Genomic DNA, 18,990 nt, shown 5'->3' with positions numbered 1-18,990 from the left:
ATTTCTCTCTCCTCTAATCTTTATTATTTCCTTCCTTCTGCAAGCTTTGGATATAGCATGCTCTTCCTTTTTCTGGCTCTTCAAGGCATAAACTTATTAATTTGGGATCTTTCTTCTTTTTTTAATGTAAGCATTCGCAGCTACAAATTTATCCCTGAGCACTGCTTTTGCTGCATTCCATAAGCTTGTTGTATATTTGTTATGTTGTGCTCATTTTCATTAGTCTCTAAGTGTTTTCTAATTTCCCCTGTGACTTCTTTGACCCACTGGTTAAGAACGTGTTGGTTCATTTTTCCAAATTTTGAATTTAAAAATTTTCCTTATTACTCATTTCTAGCTTCATTCCTCTGTGGTCAGAGTAGACACTTTACATGATTTTAAATCTTTTAAAATGTACTGAGTCCTAAGATATTGTCTATCTTGAAGAACGCTGCATGTGTACTGGAGAAGATTGTGTACTCCACTACTGTTGAGTATTCTATAGATGTCTGTTAGCACAAACTGGTTTACAGCATTGTTCAAGCCCTCTATATCCTTACTGATCTTCTGTTTAGATAGTCTATCCATCACTGCAGGTATGGTATTGAAACCTCTAACTACTATTGCAGAACAGTCTATTTCTCCCTTTAGCTTTGCCAATGTTTGCTTCATATACTTTTGGATACTGTTGTTTGGTACATATCCATATGTACTTTTAAGGATAATTTTTCAACCTCATTTTTAATATTTAGTCAAACACAAAAAAAACTTATTCAACTTATTAAACCTACTTACCCTTTATAAGTGGGATATTATAAATATGATAAAATTTGCACCTTATTTCACAATTTCCTTTTCAAAGCATCACAGAAAAATAAACTAGAACTCTAAAGGCTTAGATAAGGTGTGGTGGTGGTGAGGGTTGAGTTGCTAAGTCACGTCCAACTCTTGTGACCTCATGAACTGTAGCCTGCTAGGCTCTTCTGTTTATGGTATTTCCCAAGTAAGAATACTGGAGTGGGGGCTTCCCTAGTGGCTCAGTGATAAAGAATCATCCACCTGTCAATGCAGGAGACATAGGGTCAATCCCTGGTCTGGGAAGATCCCACATGCGGAGAAGCAACTAAGCCCATGTGCCACAACTACTGAGCCAGTGTGCTGGAAGCCCAACAGCCACAACTACTGAAGCCCATGCACCCCAGAGAGTCTGTGCTACACAAGAAAAGCAACTGCAATGAGAACCTGTGCACAGGAGCCAGAGAACAGCCCCCACTCGCTGCAGTGAGAGAAAAGCCCACACAGCAATGAAGACCAACAGAGCCTAATAAATAATTTAATTTAAAAAAATAAAAAAGAACAGTCGAGTGGGTTGCCAGTTCCTTCTCCAGGGGATCTTCCTGACCCAGGGATCAAACTCACATCTACTGCATTGCAGGCAGATTCTTTTACTGCTGAGCCAGCAGGGAAGCAGAGATAAGGTATCATTCTACATTATAAATGTCATAATTTCTTGCTCATTAAATCTACTTAGTAAAATATAGAGCACATATCTTAAAATACAAGTTGTCTACCTTTAATACGAATCAATTACATGAATTCTCAAACATGCAGAAGGAATGTCAACTGTGATATTTTTAATTGTTAATAAATTCATACATTAAAAATGCTCTAAAATATATATTAAAAAACAATCAAAAAAACTATAAATTCTTAAAGAAGAGGGGAGAAATGATCTAATCAATAAGAAAATCTAGGTATTCTCTCTCCTCCTGTGAAATAACAGAAAATTCTTTTAAAATTCTATCCAAGCAAATAGTATTACTTCTTACAAAATGGATAACTCTAAAAGGCCTGAGATGTAGTAAACATTACCTCATTTTTTTCTTGCTTAGCTGGTCCTGGATTCTGTGCTCCATTTGCAGGCTCCTTTTCTGAAACTGAACTCTGGCCCAGGATTTCACTGCTGATAGGTCTCTGTGCCTCAACAGGTGTATCACTTCAGGGTAACAAATGAAAAGGAAGAAGTAGGGGTAAAGAAAAATGTAATGTAGTTAGAGAAATTTTAATTTAAAAGAGGCATATTTACCTTAAGTATATATTAAATGCACAAAAACAGATTTTAAACTTTACTTTTTTCTCTTAAGTTCTATATGTAAGGGATTTTAAAAAACAGAATGTGCTAATAATATGAAAGAGCACTGGATTATTAAGCAAGGAGGGTAGGGACTCCCATCTAAAAGAGTATGTGTGGCCTTGGGAAATCACTTACATTCTTTGTGGCTCAGCTTCATCTACAAATTAATAGGTCAAATGACCTAAAGCCTAAATTCACTTAAAGAACTCAATCTGCTATTCTGTTATCCAAACATCAATTTTCTTTCCTCCAATATATTTCAATAAAAAGCTAAGAATAGTTGAGATTTTATTAAAAGGCTTTCTTTATTTGCACTTAACATAAAAGTGAAACATCTTTCAAATATTTTTAATGTAGACTAATTAGTAAGTTTGATGTCTTCTGTCAGGTTGTTCCTTGTCGTCTTCTTAGACACTGGCAGTTTCTACTTTTCATAGTTACACTGTTTAAAAATTTTAATAACTAACATTATCCAAAGATGACAAATACCACATTCACAAAGATTACCGATCAGTAACAGATACCATGGGAACAAGTACAAAAGTAAAGTGAATTTTGTCTTCAATTAATTTGATTATGAAATGACTTCACAATGGCCTCTCCAGGCATAAGTATGTAAGACATATTAAAATAGAGGTCTAAAAATAAATAGAGGTCAAGGGTTTAGGAAAGCAGAGCTAGATAGTCACCTTCACAAAGGTACCATTAGGAGCCTAGTAGTCATAAATATCTAGACATATATACACACACATGCACCCTGAGGAGGAAGTAGAAAGATCTGGGAAGAGTTTTTGGTTACAGGACGATGCTGTAAACTGCTAATGACCAAAGGAAAATGCATTTTAATCCAAAAGTAGAATTTGTAAGAATTATTAACTGTGTAGATAGAATAAAACAATTTCATAAAGTAACATTTAATTTTGCAATTTATACAGCACTTCCATATACATTATCTCATTTAATCTGCACAGTGACCTGTAAAATAGATTAAAACTCCCATTTCACAGACGAGTAAACAGACTCAAAAAAGGCATGTTCCCAAAACTGCATAGTTAGTAAATAAAGTTAGGACTTGAATCCAGGTCTTTGGACTCCAAATCCAATGCTGGCCCAAGTCTGGGAATAGATTTTATTTTTCCTGCGATTTAATTTTGAGACCATTATATTGCATAGTCACGGCTTGCATATTTCACCTGCTTTTTCTTCCTTTTTTGAGTTGCTTTCTGTTCAAGTCAAAATATATCCTTCAAAACACTACACACTCTTTTATAAACTTTTCCTGTGGGTTTTATCTTCTTCACCATAGTAACTCAATCATTATATCCTGGGGATGCAGCACGGTGCTAGCACAGAGTAGACAACTAAATATTTTAAAATAAATACTGAATTCAAACTTATATTACCACAAGCAAAAGTCTCTTTATGTGGCATTTTAACATAATTGATCTGAGCTACCCATATTTTCTAATTATACCTAAAACATTTTTCAAAACCAGGTAAACTTTTTCCAAAATAAATTTTTATACTTTATCAACAGCCAAATAACTCTTCTATAACATGTTATTTTTCAAAGCCTCTTGAAGAAAGTGAAAGAGGAGAGTGAAAAAGTTGGCTTAAAACTCAACATTCAGAAAACGAAGATCATGGCATCTGGTCCTATCACTTCATGGCAAATAGATGGGGAAACAGTGGAAACAGTGGCTGACTTTATTTTTTGGGGCTCCAAAATCACTGCAGATGGTGATTGCAGCCATGAAATTAAAAGACACTTATTCCTTGGAAGGAAAGTTATGACCAACCTAGAAAGCATATTAAAAAGCAGAGATATTACTTTGCCAACAAAGGTCTGTCTAGTCAAGGCTATGGTTTTTCCAGTGGTCATGTATGGATGTGAGAGTTGGACTGTGAAGAAAGCTGGGCACCGAAGAATTGACGCTTTTGAACTGTGGTGTTGGAGAAGACTCTTTAGAGTCCCTTGGACTGCAAGGAGATCCAACCAGTCAATCCTAAAGGAGACCAGTCCTGGGTGTTCATTGGAAGGACTGATGCTGAGGCTGAAACTCCAATACTTTGGCCACCTCATGCAAAGAGTTGACTCATTAGAAAAGACCTTGATGCTGGGAGGGGCTGGGGGCAGGAGGAAAAGGGGATGACAGAAGATAAGATGGCTGGATGGCATCACTGACTCGATACACATGAGTTCAGGTGAACTCTGGGAGTTGGTGATGGACAGGGAGGCCTGGTGTGCTAAGATTCCTGGGGTCACAAAGCGTCAGACACCACTGAGCAACTGAACTGAACTGAACATTTTATTAGTAGCCCTTCTGACACACTGTCCTTTCCAAGGGTATGAGCCCTGAAGGAGGGAAATCTGTATTTATTAAGCACCAAGCACATGCTTACCACTCTGCTAGGAACTTTATCTCACTCTACAAGTCAACACTCTATTTTATAGAGGAGGTCACTGAGGCTCAGAGAGATCAAGTTACCATTCCAAGATCATGCAGCTAGAAAATGGCAAGGCTACTATTCATACCATAGTCTGGCTCCAAAGACCATGTTCTACTCACTGTTCTGCATTACTTTGCCTCATAAGTTTCCCAGTTTCAGAGACATGACAGATGTTTTTGTTACTACTGCTCAGCTAAAAACACATGTATTACTTACCTTTTAACAGGTTACATTTTACCCCTCTATAATGGTCTAATAACTTCACTTCTTTCCGTCTTTATTCAGTCAATTCTCAATTATAGTACTTTCTTTACACAGGAAACAGCACGTGTAGAGTCAAATTTGGCTAGCTTTTTGTGTTGTTGTTTTTTTTCTTTATCAAGACAATCCCACTGGTGTACAATTCCAAACATGCTATTCATTATAGTGACCAAGAAGCTCCTATCATCTCATATAGTCAGAAAAATGTCACCAGTTCCCCCAGAAGCTCAGCATCCCAGACAGCAAAAATTTTCTCTAAAGGGACTGAAAAGTCAAAGAAAAGTTTAAGATAGTCTCTACCAATACTCAAGATTCTCTATTCCTTTAGGATTTAAATAATAGGATGCCCTATATTAAATTATACTCATTTGTTTTCATCACTAGATATCATCTTTTTCTTTCAAATATAAAATACAGAGCAGTAAGATGCCTCAGGAAGTCACCCTAGGCTTTAGGAAGTCCCCTCACTTAACTGATCCTAGAATCCTCTCCTTTCTTTAAAGAACATTAAAGAAAATCACACCCACCACACCCAACAATCTCACAGCAACTTAACAGAAAATGCTTCCATAAATATTTATCCTGTAATTCTTATGCCTTAACTAAATACCTCCTCTTGTTTTAATTAGAAACAGAAATTCCAAGTCCAGTGCTTCTTCCTCAATACACAATGCTGTCAACTATCCTATGTGAATAGTGAAAGTTTTCATTTTTATGCTCTTTTAATAAATTTATTGCAGTCAATAGTAATGATTCATAGTATCAACTCAGAATAGGAAACCAGCCATGTGTCCCAATGGGATTCCTGGAAAACTGAGACAAGAAGTTTCTTAAGCCTTGATATAAAGAACTGCTAATCAGGAAATTATTATTTCATGCCAGATTTGAAAGAAAAACTGAGTGGTGGTTTTAACACTTATATATATATAAAGAATTACTAAAGATAACTGGAAATAACCAGAGATTTTTATATATATACATGTTCAATACAGTAGTATTTACAGGAAACTATACTCTCCTACAATAAGGAATTAGGTAAAACTATGACACAGTCATACAAAGGAATAATGCACATAACCTTAATCACTGACCTCAATAAACGTTTAAGAATATGGGAACAATTCATGATCTATCAAGTAAAAAAAAAAAAGCAAACTGTATGAAAATATATATAGCACCTCCCCAATTTTTAACAATGTATTCATAGGAAAAACATTGGTCATCTAAGTGTGAGATTGTGTGGGATTTTAATTCTCTTACTGATAATATTCCATATTTCCAAAATTTCTTAATATGTATTCACCGCCTTTATAACCAGCAAAATGATAATACAGGACATAAAAACAAAGATTTTCTTAGAGAACATTAATTATCAAAAATTTTAAAACTCCTTACAAATAAAGCTTTAAAGACTAACTTTCAACTAAAGAGACTTGAACATTTAGAAAACACAAACACACACCCCGATTAGAGTATCTCACACTTATGGAGATCTGCCAATTTCTATAAGTAAATACTTACCGTTCAGGGGATTCTTCATAAATACTGTGACATTCTGTGTTCTCAAGCATGAGACTTCTGCTGAGATTTTGTACTCCTGGATAATGGAAGTTAGCAAAGGAGTGTGACATTGGAGAAGTTTTGTTCCCAAGGTCTGAGATTCTCTTATCGTGACTGGTCAGTCCACAAGTGAGGCCATCTAAAGCAGGATTCAGAGAGCGGGTCATATAGGCATCAGCTGATTGAGGCCTTCTCATTGGAGACGATGGATACGGAGAAAGTTTGCTGATAAGAGGTGTCAAAAGATCAGCATATGCAGCTTTTGTGGGTTTTAGAAGTTTGTCAACATGAATATTAAGCATTTTCTGTTCAAAAGCACAAGAGAAGACCGAAGATGGGAGATTCTGGAGCCATGACAATAAACTCAGATCCAAATCATCACACCCATTACCACATAAGAGGTCAATTCCAAGGAGTACTTCACTTTCCGTAATTTCTTCTCCTGTTGCTTTACTTTGACAAAATTCTACACAGCATTCATAAAGTAGGCCCTTCATTACAAGCTGAAATAAACGATTGTTACTTGCTTTAAAACCAGCCTCACTTAGCTTCCTATCAGCAGGGATGAATTCTGCCACCATGATACAAGCCTCTTCAAAGCAGTGAACTCGTGCAGTGCTGGGATTCCAGTCCTTAAATTCAGCATGATTGGTCAAACGAGGCAAAGTCAAAAGCAAACAGAGCTTGCTGTAGTCATCTTTAGAAGGACAGTACTCTTCCAGGGCATGTAAACACTGCACAGCTTCCTGCATTGTAAACTCCAGCTGTAAAAAAAACAAGTGCTATAAAGAGAGATCCTATGAGATATGAAAACAATGAAAGTATTTTCCTCAAAAATACTTTATAAACTTTCACAAACTGTTCAATTGCAAAGGGATAAACTAGTGTCAAAGAATACTCATATAATGGTGGGCTATATAACAACTTGCAAGTGAAGAATCCAAATGTTTTCTACTACTAAAATAAAGACTTTAAAATTTGGTTATTAGCATATTAAATTTTACCTAGAAAAAAGTAAGGTAATTCAGACTTAATACTATCATTTTCATCGCATAATTTTTAAGAGTAAGGATAATTAAGTTTTTGAGCAATGAAACTGAAGCATGCCAACATTCAACTGCTTACTATACCCTGCCATCACTCCAGCTTACTGAAAAAGCAAAAGAGCCATTCTCAAGCTTGCCTTAGGACAAATGTGTGTGGGGAAAGAAACCAAATCAAGAAAGGCAACATCTACAGTTCACTTTTACAAAAATGGTGCAGATAGAACAAAAGGAAGCTTAGCTAAAAGATAAAGCAATTTGTACAGTGAATATTATCTTAGGATCATAACTTTTCAGTGATGTACGGAACTTCAGAAATTGCATAGCACAGCTTCCATATCTTACCTGTGGGAAAAGGTAGGGTCCAGATTTAACCTAAGTAATTCAGTTGATTTTGAAATAGCTCAACCGGAATTCCATCACCTCCACTAGCTTAGTTCGTAGTGATGTTTTCAAAGGCCCACTTGACTTCACATTCCAGGATGTCTGGCTCTAGATGAGTGGTCACACATTCATGATTATCTGGGTCATGAAGATCTTTTTTGTACAGTTCTGTGTATTCTTGCCACCTCTTCTTAATATCTTCTGCTTCTGTTAGGTCCAGACCATTTCTGTCCTTTATCGAGCCCATCTTTGCATGAAATGTTCCCTTGGTATCTTGAATTTTCTTGAAGAGATCTCTAGTCTTTCCTATTCTGTTGTTTTCCTCTATTTCTTTGCATTGATCCCTGAAGAAGGCTTTCTTATCTCTCCGCGCTATTCTTTGGAACTTTGCATTCAGATGCTTACATCCTTCCTTTTCTCCTTTGCTTCTCACTTCTCTTCTTCTCAAAGCTATTTGTAAGGCCTCCTCAGACAGCCATTTTGCTTTTTTGCGTTTCTTTTTCTTGGGGATGGTCTTGATCCTTGTCTCCTGTACAATGTCACAAACCTCTGTCCATAGTTCATCAGGCACTCTGTCTATCAGATCTAGTCCCTTAAATCTATTTCTCACTTCCACTGTATAATCATAAGGGATTTGATTTAGGTCATACCTGAATGTTCTAGTGGTTTTCCCTACTTTCTTCAATTTAAGTCTGAATTTGGCAATAAGGAGTTCCTGATCTGAGCCACAGTCAGCTCCTGGTCTTGTTTTTGTTGACTGTATAGAGCTTCTCCATCTCTGGCTGCAAAGAATATAATCAATCTGATTTCGGTGTTGACCATCTGGTGATGTCCATGTGTACAGTCTTCTCTTGTGTTGTTGGAAGAGGGTGTTTGCTATGACCAGTGCATTCTTTTGGCAAAACTCTATCAGCCTTTGCCCTGCTTCATTCGGTATTCCAAGGTCAAATCTGCCTGTTACTCCAGGTGTTTCTTGATTTCCTACTTTTGCATTCCAGGCCCCTATAATGAAAAGGACATCTTTTTTGGGTGTTAGTTCTAAAAGGTCTTGTAGGTCTTCATAGAACTGTTCAACTTCATCTTCTTCAGCATTACTGGTTGGGGCAAAGACTTGGATTACTGTGATATTGAATGGTTTGCCTCGGAAACAGAGATCATTCTGTCGTTTTTGAGATTGCATCCAAGTACTGCATTTCAGACTCTCTTGTTGACCACGATGGCTACTCCATTTCTTCTGAGGGATTCCTGCACGCACTAGTAGATACAATGGTCATCTGAGTTAAATTCACCATTCCAGTCCATTTTAGTTCGCTGATTCCTAGAATGTCGACGTTCACTCTTGCCATCTCCTGTTTGACCACTTCTAATTTGCCTTGATTCATGGACCTGACAATCCAGGTTCCTATGCAATACTGCTCTTTACAGCATCGGACCTTGCTTCTATCACCAGTCACATCCACAACTGAGTATTGTTTTTGCTTTGCTCCATCCCTTCATTCTTTCTGGAGTTATTTTTCCACTGATCTCCAGTAGTATATTGGGCACCTATTGACCTGGGGAGTTCCTCTTTCAGTATCCTATCATTTTGCCTTTTCATACTGTTCATGGGGTTCTCAAGGCAAGGGTACTGGAAAAGGTCAGTTTTCATTCCAATCCCAAAGAAAGGCAATCCAAAAGAATGTTCAAACTACTGCACAATTGCACTCATCTCACACGCTAGTCAAGTAATGCTCAAAATTCTCCAAGCCAGTCTTCAGCAATACATGAACCGTGAACTTCCAGATGTTCAAGCTGGTATTAGAAAACGCAGAGGAACCACAGATCAAATTGCCAACATCCGATGGATCATGGAAAAAGCAAGAGAGTTTCAGAAAAACATCTATTTCTGCTTTATTGACTATGCCAAAGCCTTTGACTGTTGTGATCACAATACACTGTGGAAAATTCTGAAAGAGATGGGAATACCAGACCACCTGATCTGCCTCTTAAGAAACCTGTATGCAGGTCAGGAAGCAACAGTTAGAACTGGACATGGAACAACAGACTGGTTCCAAATAGGAAAAGGAGTACGTCAAGGCTGTATATTGTCACCCTGCTTATTTAACTTATATACAGAGTACATCATGAGAAACGCTGGGCTGGAAGAAACACAAGCTGGAATCAAGATTGAAGGGAGAAATATCAGTAACCTCAGATATGCAGATGACACCACCCTTTTGGCAGAAAGTGAAGAGGAACTAAAAAGCCTCTTGATGAAAGTGAAAGTGGAGAGTGGAAAAGTTGGCTTAAAGCTCAACATTCAGAAAACGAAGATCATGGCATCTGGTCCCATCACTTTATGGCAAATAGATGGGGAAACAGTGGAAACAGTGTCAGACTTTGTTTTTTTGGGCTTCAAAGTCACTCCAGATGGTGACTGCAGCCATGAAATTAAAAGACACTTACTCCTTGGAAGAAAAGTTATGACCAACCTAGATAGCATATTGAAAAGCAGAGGTATTACTTTTCCAACAAAGGTTCATCTACTCAAGGCTACGGTTTTTTCTGTGGTCATGTATGGATGTGAGAGTTGGACTGTGAAGAAAGCTGAGTGCCAAAGAATTGATGCTTTTGAACTGTGGTGTTGGAGAAGACTCTTGAGAGTTCCTTGGACTGCAAGGAGATCCAACCAGTCCATTCTGAAGGAGATCAGCCCTCGGATTTCTTTGGAAGGAATGATGCTAACGTTGAAACTCCAGTACTTTGGCCACCTCATGGGAAGAGTTGACTCATTGGAAAAGACCTTGATGCTGGGAGGGATTGGGGGCAGGAGGAGAAGGGGATGACAGAGGATGAGATGGCTGGATGGCATCACTGACTCGATGGACGTGAGTCTGAGTGAACTCCGGGAGTTGGTGATGGACGGGGAGGCCTGGCGTGCTGCGATTCATGGTGTCGCAGAGTCGGACACAACTGAGCGAATGAACTGAACTGAATTCAGTTGATTAGTGACAAAGACAGAATGAAAATTCTTATTGACTCATTCATATTCCAGTGTTCTTTCCACTTTTTTTTTTTTTTGGTCATGCCATTTGGCATGTGGAAGCTTAGTTCCCTGACCAGCAGTCAAACCAAATCCTCTGCAGTGGAAGTGCTGAGTCTTAACTATTAGACTACCAGGAAAGTACCTCTTTCCACCTTTAAACGTCATTACCTGGCAAGCATTTCTCTACTATTTCAATGATTACTTACTAGCACTTAATAAAAGTTTCTTTGGTTTTGGATGCAACAATACTAATATTAAAACTTTAAAAGTAACTCTCTAACCAAAAAGAATTTAATATCATTAAATCTAAATTGTCATTAATAAACATTCTATTAAGAAACACCTCTGGGGAATTCCCTGGCTGTCAGTGGTTAGGGCTCTGCGCTTTCACTGCCAAGGGCCTGGGTTCAACCTCTAGTTGGGAAACTAAGATCCTATAAGTTGTACTGCACAGCCAAAAAATAAAGGGTTTAAAAAAAAAAACAAACCTCTGGATCAAAGAAATACTGAAAAGACAGAAAGAAGAGGTAAATATAATTCACTTCTGGGATAAGAAAAGAAGCAATGATATACTCATCAAGTCAAACATCTTCGGATATCTAGATCACCTTAAACAAGAGGGGCACACACTCTCCAACCAAACAGCCATTCATGTGTATCATCTTTGCCTAAATCACAGAACAAATCCAGAAGCACTACAGATTGAAAGCACTACACCTGTAAAACAACAGATCTTGCCCCACCACCACTCATAAAAACTTTAACTCATGATACGATTCTTTTGTTTTAGGGAATAAAATACTTATGACTGAAACAAGACTATGGCGCAAACCTTCAGGAATAAAAATCTTACATGCTGGGGCTCATCTTCTGCTGACATTGCATTGTTAACACATAAAGCTTCTAAAAACTTCTGCTTCAGGATAATGTAACGAAACCTGTGAAAAATAAAATATGAAACATTAAAATGATTAAAAGCTGAATTATAGCACAGGCTATAGTCCATGAGGTCGCAAAGAGTCGGACACGACTGAATGACTAACACTTTCACTGCCTTTCACTATAGCAATGTCAATGACCAGAAATGAAACTCAAGCTCCTAAAGCAACAGGCCAAGTTTTTCTTATAGGATCAATTATTTCTTTTAAAAAACACTTTAAAAAATTAATTTCCCAATGTCTCATAAATCAAATGTATTTACTAGTTACTGTAAGTACCCTTGCTTTCAGAAAACTCTTAAAAATATCTTATGAGGCTCATCACACTGAAGCCGTGTGTGTGTGTGTTCAATCACTCATAAGCCATAATTAAAAGATAGCAAGAAATCACAATTTAATACTCAAAGCAAGGGCTTTTATTTGAAATATTATTTCTAAGCAAACAATTAAGTTTTTATGGAAGATGTCAAAAATCATCTAACATGAAATCAAAACATTTTATATTCCAAATATTTCCCAAAATATGTCTTTTCTTTTCAAACATGAGAAAATTCTTATAAAAATGGAGATGAAAGGGTAGAATGAAATGAATAAAACTGCTAAAAAGCCATAAAATAACTGTAGATTTAAAACTTTTCAAAAGGCATTTTTCAGAGAGGAGAAAGGGAGAGTCTATTTGATGTCTATGAATCAAAAAATGCTGAGTGCCTTAAGCACTTTAAAGAAAAGTGTTTCTGAGGGCTGAAAGAAAATAATAATGAACCTTCACAGTCATTCTTCCAACCACTGTTTTAATAGCAAATATGTGCCAATAAAACAAAATCCCTACCTTTAAAAAGGGCATCTAATGAAAGCAACTCATCTAATGCACATTAACAGATGACTGGATTAAGAAGTTGTGGTGTGTGTGTATACACACACGCAGTGAACTATTACTCAGCCATAAAAAAGGATGAAATAATGCCATTTGCAGCAACACAGATGGACCTGGAGATTGTCACACTGAGTGAAGTAAGTCAAAGAAGGCCAAGTATCACATGATATCACTTATAAGTGAAATCTTATAAAGAATGGTACAAATTAACTTATTTAAAAAACAGAAACAGAGTTACAGATACAGAAAACAATCTTAATCATAACAGTGGGAAAAAGGGAAGAGGAATAAAGTGGGAGACTGGGACTGACATATACACACTACTATATATAGAACAGATAACTAATAAGGACCTACTGTTTAGCACAGAGAAATCTACTCAATATTCTGTAATGACTCACACAGGACAAGAATCTAAAAAAGAATGGATATATGTATAAATGAATCACTCTGCTGTGTACCTGAAACTAAAAAAATTTTTTAAAAAGAAGACATATAAGGAAGAGGAAAACAAAAAATATTGCCATCTGCAAAAACATGGATGCACCTGGAGAATATTGTGCTTACTGAAATTAGTCAAAGGAAGACAAATACTATATGATAACATTCATATGTGGAATCTAAAAAATAACATAAATGAATATACATATATACACAAAACAGACTCACAGTCATAGACAACAAACTTGTGGTTACTAAAGTTGGTGGTGGGGGATAAGTTAGGGGTATGAGGTTAATAGATGCAAACTACTATCCACAAAACAGACAGGCAACAAAGATTAACTATATACCACAGAAAATTTGTAATAAGCTATAATGGAATATAGTCTGCAAAAATACTGAATCATTATGCTATATACCTGAAACTAACACAGTATTATAAATCAACTATACTTCAATTTAAAAAACAAAAAGAAGAGAATCATATAATAAATTCCATAGAATATGTATACGATTCAGCAAGGTTCTGGGTTTCCTGGGTAGCTCAGCAGTAAAGAATCTGCCTATAATAGGAGACTCGGGTTCAACCCTAGGTTGGGAAGATCCCCTGCAGAAGGGAATGGCAACGCACTGCAGTATTTGCCTGGAGAATTCCATGGACAAAGGAGCCTGGAGGGCTAAAGCCCATGGGGTCTCAAAGAGTCGGACAGGACTGAGTAACTAACGCAGAGAAAGATTTTGAAGGAGTATGAAACCAAGTCTATAAGAAATGATGAGGGTCTTACAAGAACTGACTCTTGGAAAATGATCAAGCATGTGCTATGCAAGGGCAGAAGATGATGTAAGAAACAGTATTCCAGGTAAATAAACAATGTACAAAAGCAAAGAAGTATCAAATAGCATGAATTATGGAGAATCAGAAACTAACACAAAGTTTCACTTCTGATAATGGTGGAGTAATTTGTATCTGGCTAACTTTTCTGCAAATAACAATTAAACCCTGGATAAAACCCAAAAATTATTTGAAAGCACCAAAGGGGGAAAAAAAAATGGCTAGCACACCTAGAGGGAAGTCAATACATGAAAAAACGGAACTTTAGGGAGTGAGAGTCAAGGGTATAGGGCCTTCCAGTTGAGATACTCCCCAATCCACACAGCATGAGCTAAAACTCAAGCAGAAAGCTGCAGTTTTACAGATTTTTGAGAAGTCAGAAAAAGGTCTGGTATGCCAGAACAGCTGAAAAGTGGCAGAGAGGGTAGGAAGATCCAAAACAAGAGGAAACCACAATGAAAAATATATCAAAATCTACTGTATAAACTGTGCCTAAAACCTTGGCCATACCTAAGACTCAAGATGCAAGGGAGACTCCAAACAGCCCAGCAAAAGCAACAGACTGAAGGTTAAATAACTGAGCAGAGATTTCAACTGATGGCTGTTAGGTGAGGGACAGACTTTGCATTCTGAGTATAACAAAGTATACTCCCTGTATGAATAAAAATCAATAATTTTCTAAAGAAAATAACAGAAATCCAGAGTTTCAACAATGAATCCACAATGTGCAGAATATATTTTGAAAAATGATGAGACATGTGAAAAAAGAGTGACTTACAGTTAAGAGAAAAGGCAATCAATAGAAACTGAGCCTGACATAACCCAGAAGTTGGAATTGGCAAATAAGAACTATTAGTGAACAGTTACTAAAAATAAGTTCAAGGACTTTACTGGGAAATATAGTCACAATGAACAAACAGATATGAATATCTCAGCAGAAAAATTATAAATAAAAGTAAATTCTGCAACCAAAAAGTACAATATTTGAAATGAAAAATTCACTGTTTATGAGCAGGTTACTAACTGAAGGAAGTGTCAATAAATGTTGAAGGTAAATCAAGACTAAAGAATACACAGAAAAAATGTTTTTAAAAAAGGAACAAAGCTTCAAAACTGTGGAACAATATCAATCTAATACTATGTAATTAGAAGGAGAAGAGAAAGGAGCAGAAAAAAATTTTTGAAGAAATAACCGCCAAAAACTTCTCAAATTTGACGAAAGACATAAACTTAGATCCAAAAACCTCAGTAAACCCCATGCAGGAAAAATACAAGTAAATCACACTTAGGCACAATCAACCTGCTGAAAACCAATGACAAGGAGAATATCTTGAAGGCAGCTAGTAGAAGAAGAAAAAAAGAAACATTACATACAAGAGAATTAAAAATAACTCTTTGGCAGAAATAATGGAGGTCAGGAAACAATGGAATGACATCTCTAAAATCTTGGTAGTATTATGAAGAAACAACTGCTTCAGATAGGCCCTTGTGATGTTTTATATATAGGCACCATTGACTAATTTTATATATCAGATAGTCAACTTACTGAAGTACATGCAAGCTGTCCTCTAGAAATGCTCCAACTCAATGGGACTGAGGGTACTATCTGCTAGAAAAGCTAACAGTCCTGTTTTTAAATTTTTGTTTATTGTTTTGTCTTGCTAGTTGCTATACTTCTACCAACGATAAGGTACTAAAAAGTTTCATATGAAATCTTACCTTTTTTTGTCAAATTTTTCCATACATTCTAGAGGCTGAATGAACTGAAGAACTTCATCCCATTGACCATCAAGGATTAGTTGCCTATATAAAGAAAAATCCATGCATGCTATCAAATATGTGTTACACTAATTAATTAAAAGCAGAATTAACTTTTCCCACAAATTATTTGTAACAACATACGCTATTTGAGAAGACTCTCTGAACCTGCACCCATTCCTCATTCTAAAATGTGTTTTTCTTCACCTATGTAAAAACACTGAAAGTGTATTTATTTCCCCACTAATCTTACAGTTTAAAGTTATTCTGTATTATTTAGGGGCCAGCGTGTAGGTATGTCCCAGTCTCCCTAAGTCAGTGGGTCTCAACTTAGAGCAGCTTTGCCCCCTGGAGACATCTGGCACTGTGTGAGGACATTTTTGGTTGTCACAACTGGGGTGTGACCAGCATTTACAGGGTATGGGTCAGAGGAACTGCTAAATATCCTACATCCTACGATGCACAGGACAACTCCCACACTCACACAACAAGATGTTAACAGTACTAAGGCTGAAAAACTGCTCTAAATGTGACTTCAACATCTTGGAGGCATTTAACTAAATTTAATATATACTACACTTTATATTCTGAGAATGAAAACAGTAATGAATAATACCAGGTTTCTCTGACTTAAGTGGTCTATGGGAACTTCCAAAAGTTATAAGGCTTTTAGATTACTGTTCTTTCTTAAAAGTTATTTCCCTACTTATGCGTTTTTAGAACCGAAAATTTAAAAAAGGAAGAAACAAGCAAGAAGATCTACATAAGATTGCCAACTTTTAAAATTCTACAAAGAATGAATAGTAATAAAAAGCAATCACAATATATAACATAATCATTTTATAAAGGGACATTTTAACATTTAAAAAGTAGGAAGGATATAATTTCAAAGGTGAGCCCCTTAAGATGAATACATTAGAAGAATACATTTAGTTTAATGAAAAATTTACTATTCTTTAACTCTTTGCATTTCACCTTAGACCAGTAAAACTTCACCACAAACCAACAGGTTTCTGCAGAGGGATATCAGAGAGGCACTACTAAATTCCAGGAATAGCAATGCTTGAAAGACAAAGCCCAAAGAATACTGCCTTAGTATTGGTTCCTGCTATACATTTCATTGACTAAGCTCTCTAGGGCTCAGTGACATTCATAATATTAAATATAGGGAAGTGCAATGAATTTAAATAAACTTTCCTGATATAATAAAGCTTTTTAAAAAGTTCCTTCTTCATGAGTTAGAAACACTTCATTTTCATTTCACAAAATGCTACATATCCAAGAATCTATACTCCCTGTCAAGGACATTTGGTACCACATAAGCACAGAATACATTTCTGTCTGGAAATTTGGGTTTTTCTTTTTCCATCCAATTCAAGGAAGGATATATTTAGCTTTCCATTTTGGCAAACATGTTAACTCCCTTTTGCTCTGCAATTCCATCTCCAAGAAACATGTGCTAAGGAAATAATCCAAGATATAGAAAAAGTCATATGTATGAAAGATGCTCAGTAGAGCATTTAAGAAAACCTGGAAACAATTTGTCTAAAAATAGGGAAATTATTAGGAAATTAAGTAAACTGAAAACTTTAAAAGCAAAAATTTATAATCACATAGAGAATTCTTATAATGTTAATGGATAAAGCAGGATACAAATTATAAATCCAAAACAGAATTCCTGGTTTTTCAATATGCATCAAAAACTATGTGTGGATGGTGAGGTGATTTTTCTTCCTTATTTTTCTATATTTTCTACAAAGAATATATTTATATGAGTATGTTTTACTTCTACAGCTACAAGAGATATTTCAGAAATATTTTAAGTTTACAGTCTCTGATTTCTTAATCTAGTAACTTTTACACGATGCCACAACCATAATAAAGTTGTGACTCTTTTTAATGAACTTTGGATCTTACTCCTGAAAATATTCTACAGAAAACTTTACTTTGTAAATTCTCATTATAAAAATAAACATTAAAAAATTATACTTACATTTCATGATTATAAAGACCTACCTAACATATACACAATGGAGTATTACTCAGCCATTAAAAAGAATACATTTGAATCAGTTCTAATGAGGTGGATGAAACTGGAGCCTATTGTACAGAGTGAAGTAAGCCAGAAAGGAAAACACCAATACAGTATACTAACGCATATATATGGAATTTAGAAAGATGGTAATGATACCCTGTATGCAAGACAGCAAAAGAGACACAGATGTATAGAACAGTCTTTTGAATTCTGTGGGAGAGGGAGAGGGTGGGATGATTTGGGAGAATGGCATTGAAACATGTATAGTATCATATAAGAAACGAATCGCCAGTCTAGGTTCGATGCAGGATACAAGATGCTTGGGGCTGGTGCACTGGGACGACCCAGAGGGATGGTACGGAGGGGGAGGTGGGAGGGGGTTTCAGGATGGGGAACACGTGTACATCCGTGATGGGTTCATGTCGATGTATGGCAAAACCAATACCATATTGTAAAGTAATCAGCCTCCAATTAAAATAAATAAATTTATATTTTAAAAAAAGACCTACCTATATTGTACCTATTATCTTATTAATACTTACATTTCTTGGAATGAGCTACAAACCTTACAGTGATAATGAAATCATACCTCAGGAAAAGCATATCATCAGAAAACAGGCCATTTATGACTCCACTTTCCTTCTCAAGGGCCAACATACTAATGTGAAGCTTCTTTGAATTCAAGAAGTCTAAGATTAGCTTAATGATTTCAACCTCTTTTACATTCACTGTTTCTTCAGCCGTCATGTCGATAGCCTAAATATTAAACAAAATAAAAACAAAAATTATTTCTACTGTTTTATTTCTAAGCATTATTAACTACATGGAAACTACACATAACAAGTTTCTTGGAAATAATTAGTACAGGTATTCAAAGTGAAATTAATGTAATATTTGTCAAAACCAAGTCATTCTTTGAGGTATGATATAGGTATAGCTACGATTTCTTTAAGTGTTTATCTTCAAGAGATATACATTGGAATTACAGATTATAATCTGATAATCTGAGATTTGCTTCAAAATAATACAAAAGGCACATGGTAGGAAGTAAATAAAAAATAATAATCATGACTATTAAAGTAAGGTAATAGGTAAATGGAGGTTCATAATATTTGCTATGGTCTGAACATTAGTGTCTTCCCAAAATTCATATGTTAAGTGATGGTATTAGGAGGAAAGGCCTTTGGGAGGTGATTAGGTAATGAGGACAAAGCCCTCATGATTAGGATTAGTGCCCTTGTAAAAGACACCCCAGTTTCCTGGTGGTCCAACGGT

The 18,990-nt window shown here is 36.1% G+C and overlaps 1 protein-coding gene across 3 annotated transcripts in view; it reads right to left on the bottom strand.

The window, feature by feature from the left end:
- Positions 1-18,462, bottom strand: part of WDR47 (WD repeat domain 47) — a 41,425-nt gene extending 22,963 nt beyond the window's left edge. The window contains exons 1-6 of one of the 3 annotated variants that reach the window (XM_068964674.1): positions 18,305-18,462; positions 15,642-15,725; positions 11,670-11,775; positions 6,347-7,149; positions 5,436-5,438; positions 1,852-1,975 (exon numbers count right to left, since the gene is read on the bottom strand). In XM_068964674.1, the coding sequence (XP_068820775.1) occupies positions 1,852-1,975; positions 5,436-5,438; positions 6,347-7,149; positions 11,670-11,775; positions 15,642-15,725; positions 18,305-18,462 (1,278 nt within the window). The remainder of the gene's footprint in view (positions 1-1,851; positions 1,976-5,435; positions 5,439-6,346; positions 7,150-11,669; positions 11,776-15,641; positions 15,726-18,304) is intronic. The other 2 variants (XM_068964676.1, XM_068964675.1) reach the window with 2 other exon arrangements.
- Between the last annotated feature and the right edge of the window lie 528 nt (positions 18,463-18,990).

This window comes from Capricornis sumatraensis, chromosome 2 (genome assembly GCF_032405125.1).
Source record: "Capricornis sumatraensis isolate serow.1 chromosome 2, serow.2, whole genome shotgun sequence".
In the NCBI taxonomy this organism is placed as follows: Eukaryota; Metazoa; Chordata; class Mammalia; order Artiodactyla; family Bovidae; genus Capricornis; species Capricornis sumatraensis.
Note: the sequence above shows the minus strand (reverse complement) of the source record. Positions and strands in the feature narration are given on the sequence as shown.